The 6,700-nt window shown below is 36.2% G+C and overlaps 1 protein-coding gene across 1 annotated transcript; it reads right to left on the reverse strand.

Moving 5' to 3' along the window:
• Nucleotides 1–403: 403 nt before the first annotated feature.
• LOC120352324 lies at nt 404–4,571 on the reverse strand. Its single transcript, XM_039432353.1, has 2 exons — nt 3,370–4,571; nt 404–856 (listed from the first exon to the last, which is right to left on the reverse strand). Exons 1-2 carry the CDS (start codon nt 3,520–3,522, stop codon nt 494–496), a joined length of 516 nt encoding a protein of 171 aa, XP_039288287.1. The 5' UTR covers nt 3,523–4,571; the 3' UTR covers nt 404–493.
• Between the last annotated feature and the right edge of the window lie 2,129 nt (nt 4,572–6,700).

A 6,700-nucleotide genomic window follows, 5' to 3' on the forward strand; every position in this document is an offset into this window, starting at 1 on the left:
TTAGGCCAATATTTATCGCAAATATGCCAATGAAACATGAAAGTATTGAATATTCAGCTGGAATAAATTCAAATTCGAAAATTGAAAACAAGAGTTGGCCAATTTTCACATTTTGGAATTGAGTTGAAACAAAGAAGCAGCACAACAGCGCCACGGCAAGCCGAGTGGAGCAAAACCTACCTACAACAATTTCCGCAAGTGAGAAATGCAAGAATAAAGATACAAAACACAAATATTATTCAAAAGCAAGTGAAAAAGGACAAATTTGAAATTAATCAAATAATACTAGACAACAAATTGAAATTATTACAAAGATACAAATATTGAAAACAATGCAGACTAAATCTGCCAAACGTTGGCTATACTGGCAACGCGCTAAGTTCAAAAATCAAGGATGATGCAAATTGAGTTTTAACATAGACTGGGCCCCGTTTTGCAATTAGAAGAATTGTAAAACAAAGAAGAAAGAAAAAATATGTTAAAGAGATTTGCATCATTCGCTATCATCTAATGGCAAAGGTGCAACACTAGCAATAGAACGTTTGAAAACACCAGAATCAGTTAGAACCTGGATGACTCTAACCTTGTCATTGGAGCCAGGGAAAACCTCTGTAATACGTCCAAGCTTCCAGAGTGTTGGTGGTGTCCCAGGATCCTTCAATAGCACAAGAGTGCCAACTTGAAGATTGGGTGATGAAGAAGACCATTTATGTCTTTTCTGAAGAGTAACTAAATATTCTTCAGACCATTGTTGCCAAAATTCCTTTGTGACTTCAGCAAGTCTATTCCAAAGTGCAAGAAAATTCACATGTTTGAATTTCTGCTTATGAGAAGGCAAAGCATTGAGTGGGCGCGCAATGAGAAAATGCCCAGGTGACAAAAATTGAAGATCAAGAGGGTCCTCAGACAATGGAACAATAGGTGAAGAATTCAAAATAGCTTCAACTTGTGCAGAGAGAGTACACATTTCTTCAAAATTCCAAATATGTTTGAAAGCAATAATTTTATATATACTCTTGAAATTTCTTATTCCTCTCTCCCACAGACCACCATGATGAGGAGCTCTTGGGGGAATGAAATTCCATTGAATGTGCAAAGATGCAGCTGAATTTTGAAGTATTTGTTGATTGCTAGGCAAGTTGAGGAAGTCACCTAACTCTTTGAGATCATTATTTGCACCCACAAAAGTGGTAGCATTGTCTGAATATATATTCCTTAGAATACCTTGTCTTGAGATGAAACGGGTGAGAGCAGCCAGAAAGACTGAAGTGGACAGCTCTGATAGCAAAATAGGCTTTACCAAATGTCCGTGACTTTGGACCACCAATACGGAGACTAAAAGGTCCAGCATAGTCTAGACCAACATTCATGGATGGAAAATCAATATTTACATGCACAGAGGGCAATTGACCCATCAATTGTGCAGCTTGAGTATGAGTGAAACGAAAACACTTGATACACTTTCGCAGAACATTCTTAACAGTATGCCTTGTTGATGGTATCCAGAACCGTTGTCTGATTGCAGCCATGGTTGCTTGCACACCAGCATGACACAATTTGTTATGATGATAAAAAATCAGTGCCTTGGTGAATTTGTGATTGGCAGGAAGCAATATCTGATGCTTAAAATCAAAATCAATTTTAGCATTAATTAGCTAAACGTCCTCCTACTCTTATGAGGCCATCAGAGTGAATGAACAAAGACAAAGAATGAAACTTACTGGAGGCATTCAACTCATCATTTGCACGTAAAATTTCCAACCCCTTGTGGAATGCTTCAGCTTGAATGGCCTTCAATAGATGAATTTCAGCATCTTCAATTTCATCAACTGAAAGGGCGTCAGTACGGCGATCAGCAACTTTCTGACGAATGTTATGTAAAAAATGCAGAACATAAACAGTGACACGAATAATTTTAAAACTATTGGAAACACGTTCAGAAATAATGGATAAAGGTGAAACAACTGCAGTATTTACAATAACTGTATTGGGAGCTAGAATAGCTACATGAGAAGAGAATGACCTCCAACTATCAGTTGGATCAGCCAACCATGGGGGACCATGCCACCAGAGTTTGTTGTTTGCTAATACACTAGGAATCATGCCACGAGAAATTAAATCAGCTGGATTGTGAGATGATTTCACATAGTTCCAGACATACTGTGAGGTAGATTCTTGGATTTCACCTACTCTCAATGAAACAAAAATTGACTTTCTGTCAGGAGGAGACTGCAACCACTTGCAGACAATTTGAGAATCTGACCAGAGAAAAACACCTGAAATAGTCAAATCAAGAGAATTCAAAGCACTTACAACTTTGTTAATGAGTCGTGATAATACTAAGGCACCACAAAGTTCCAAATTTGGAATGGAGACAGGCTTGAGAGGTGCAACACGTGATTTTCCACAAAGAAGATGAGTTTAAACAACATTATTTTGGATGGTGCGTACATACACACAAGCTCCATAAGCAGTAGCGCTAGAATCAGAAAAACCATGAAGTTCAACTATGGAACATTGATCTTTTGATACTACACAACGTGGTATTGAAATGCTTGAAATTTTGGATAGTTCTTGTATGATCTGCAACCACTTCAGTAGCATGTCATTGGGCAGACTATCATCCCAATCAATTTTTGCAAGCCATAAATTTTGAAATTAGATTTTTGGAAGGATTATGATGGGACTAATGATTCCAAGTGGATCAAAAGTTGAAGCAATAACTGACAGAAACTCACGCTTTGTGAATGAAGTCTTTTCAGAAATTTTATCAATGTTAGAACAGATGGATAGACTATCAGAATTGGACTTCCACAGTAAACCTAGAGCTTTGGTTATTCCATTATCAGGATCTGAAATTGGTTTAACAATGGAAGTTTCTAGCAAATTGGATGGTAGTGAATTCAGTAACTCAGGGGAATTGGACATCCACTTCCTTAATTCAAAACATCCTTTATTCAAAGTGGTGAGCAATTGATGTGACAATTCCATGGCTTGTTCCAATGTAGATGCACCAGAGATTAGGTCATCAACAGAAAATTCTTGATGAATTGAATGATACAATGGAGAATCAGGTGTTGATTCAAGTTCAGCAAGTAAATTCAAGGTTCTAGTGCTGAGATAAGATGCACAAGCTGTCCCATAAGTAACTGTGGCCAATTGGTATTCTTGAAGAGGTTTTGAAGTATCATCTCTCCAAAAAATACGATGCAAATTATGATCAGAAGGATCTAAAAGAATTTGGCGGTACATTTTAGTTATGTCTGCGATGAAAGCAAATGGTCGCATACGAAATCGTAGGACAATGTCAAAAAGGTCTGACTGAACAACAGGACCCTTGAAGATAACATCATTGAGAGAAATTCCGGTTGATGTTTTGGCGCTAGCATCAAACACAACTCTTGTTTTGGTTGTAGTGGAGTCGGGCTTGAAGACAGCGTGATGTGGAATATAATAGACTTGTTCCTCAGGGGCTGGTGGCGGTACAGGGTGCATGTGACCTAAATCTTCATATTCCTGCATAAATTCAACATATTGAGGTTTGAGCTAAGGTTCTTTAAGAAATCTTTTTTCCAATGAATGGAAACGTTTCATAGCTTGAGTCCTTGAATGACCAAGGGTGGCAAATGAATCCTTGCAAGGTAAGGACACTTGGAAACGACCATCTTCATGCCTGATGGTATTTTCTTTGTAGTGTGCTTCAACCCTAGCACACTCAGGAGAGACAGGAATAACTGAAGAGACTTCTTCCAGCTTCCAGAAGGTTTCCAACTGATTGGAGACTTCAGCTGTGGAGACAAAATTGGTAACAAATTGATTAGATGATTTTTTGAGTGACACTGATTTAGGTAATTGACAAGAGCCAAAAACAATCCAGCCAAGTTTTGTATTTTGTAGGATTGGAACATCAGGTGACACAATAATTTGATTGCCAGTCATGATTGCGGCATAAACGTCAATACCCAATAGGATATCAATTTTCTTAGATTTATGAAAATTTGGATCTGCAAGTCGAATATTGCTTGGAATCTTGTAATAGTTAAGATCAATTGTGACACGAGGAATACATGAGGCAAATTTCTCAACAACAATACATTCTTGTTGCATTGACCAAGTATGATCAGATGATTTTATTAATACTGAGTGAACAACTGTAGATTTGGCTTGCATACTAGACACTTCATTAATCAGATTAGTTACATGACGAGAAGGAAGAGCTAATCTATCAGCCAACTCTTGAGTGATGAGTGAACAATCACTTCCTGTGTCCATTAAAGCATTACATGCAATTAATTCACCATTTGAACTAACAACCAGAACCTCTGCGGTAGGTAATACTTGAACTGATGACTTATTATTAGAAATGATGGATGAAGCAGCATGTGAAACAACTGTTGTTTCTGAATTATCAGATTGTGAACTAACTGAATTTGATGCTGAAGATGAATGGGCACTAGAAACGGTGCACTCATTCTGAGACTGAATCACATTAGAAACAACATTCTTACCTCCTAAATTGCTAGTAAAGGAATCATGTAGAACAGTGTGATGTCGCTTATCACATTTTTGGCATCTCTTTGAAGAGCAGTTGTGATTGTCAGTGTAAGGATTAAGGCAATTGAAACACAACCCTTCCTTTTGATTGCATCATAACGTTGATTGATGGGAATCTTTGAAAAATTGACACATTTGAAAATCCCATGAGATCGATCATTGCAAAATTGACAGGATACTGATGGCTGAAAATTATTCAGAGTATTATTTTGAGCAAAAGGACGAGTATTTTGCCTAACATTGGGTGCATTTTAAGTAGCTTGAGTAAAAACCTTTTGATTAGTTGGTGGATTTGAGGGGCTATGAGATGAAATAGCATCCATTACCTTACATTGATTTTCAAGAAATTCCCACAGTTTATCCATAGTAGGGATTTCATTTATTTCAATGCGTTTTTCCCATTGGCGCAAGATATTAGAGTCAAGTTGAGAAGTGATTTTTTGCATGTAAAGTAAATCTTTAATTTGAACATCCAATTTGAGCGCTTCTAAAGCATTAATGTGACATTTACAGTGATCAATGAAAGCTCTAAGAGATTTTGAACAATTTTTCTTGAATGCTGGGGGTGATTCAATACCTTGAATGTGGGTACTTGCAATTAATCTGGGGTTATTGTACCTCTGTGTAAGCAGATTCCATGCAAGCTCAAAGTTTCCATTCCCTGGAGGAATATTCTGAATGCATGCAAGGGCTTCACCACTGAGAGCTTTGCGCAAATAATACAGCTTTGTAGCTGGAGCCAAAGTTTGGTTTTCAATAACCATATTGGAAAAGGTATCACGGAATTCAAGCCATGAATCAAAGGAACCTGAAAATTCTGGTAACGGTACCATTGGTAATTGTAGACCTTGATAAATAGGCATAGTGGGTTGCAAAGGCAGAGAATTGACATTATTATCAGTCACTGAAGCAGATGGCGATTGATTTGTGTTGATTACACTATTATGATCTACAGACCCCGGTGATTTGGGAACTGGAGAGGAGTTTGGTGACTGATGTTCCATTGCCGGTGCTTGAAATGTAGCAACTTGCTGCTGTGAATCATAATTTTTCAAAATTGTATTTACATTAGCAATTAACATTAAAAATTTTTCTGTGACAATTTGATGTTCATTGTCATCAATGTCATCTGAATCAAATTCCAGGCTTATCTCTTCATAACGCTGCTCAAAGTTGAGCAATTTAGTTTTGACTGCTAGTAGTTTTTGAAAATCATTTTCATCATTGATTTTAAAATTGAAATATTCAGTATAAAGCCAAGATAGATTTTTAATGATGTCACTTCTCACAGTGAGAAGGCTGTTTCGTTTGCCTTTAGGAGGCATATTGAAAATTGGAATGATACCTCAATTGAAAATGTTCGACCTCCTCTTACACTGGATGGCTACTGGTGTTGTATCCAATTGTTGGGAACAATGACATAAGTGCTTGGTTGAATGTATCAGTATGAGCAACTCCATACAAATATTACTCTTGAACATACAGAAATAAACACTATGAATAAAAGTATAAGACAATAATCATTACACAATTGATGTAAAATAATGAATAAGAATAAATGTATTTTCTAAGCATATGTCAATATGAAATATCCAGACTGGAGACAGCCAAACTTATAATGATAAATATGTGCCTGATATCTATCAAAATAACTTTTCTGGTAGCAAAATTAATAGAGGACCAGGTAGGCTGAATCCTGAATACAACTCGTCCTACCAAAACAATAGGTAATGCGAATAATTGCAAAATCAAGTAGTAAATAATTGTTATTTTCATTGTTGAATTAATTGTGATGAAAGTTTCAAAATACATAAGTTGAATGTGATGCCAATTGTAAAGACTTTCAAATTGTAAAGAAACAAATTTTAAAGAAACAAGATTCAAAAAATAAAATGATTTTGTATTCAAAATTTTGAATATTATTCAATGTCCTGAAATGACAAAATCTTTGATTGCCTTTGTAGGCACAGCTCATAAGTAAGATAAATCTATATAAGTAAATGAACAATAGCAGTATGAATGATAATGAATGAGTGAAAATAGATAAATGAATGAATAAGAATGGATGATATTACAAATTTATGATGAATATACAATTACTCAACCTGAGTATCTTGAGGATGTCGAAAGCTGTTGAAGATTGTAG

This window comes from Nilaparvata lugens, chromosome 7, assembly GCF_014356525.2.
Source record: "Nilaparvata lugens isolate BPH chromosome 7, ASM1435652v1, whole genome shotgun sequence".
Lineage (NCBI taxonomy): Eukaryota > Metazoa > Arthropoda > Insecta > Hemiptera > Delphacidae > Nilaparvata > Nilaparvata lugens.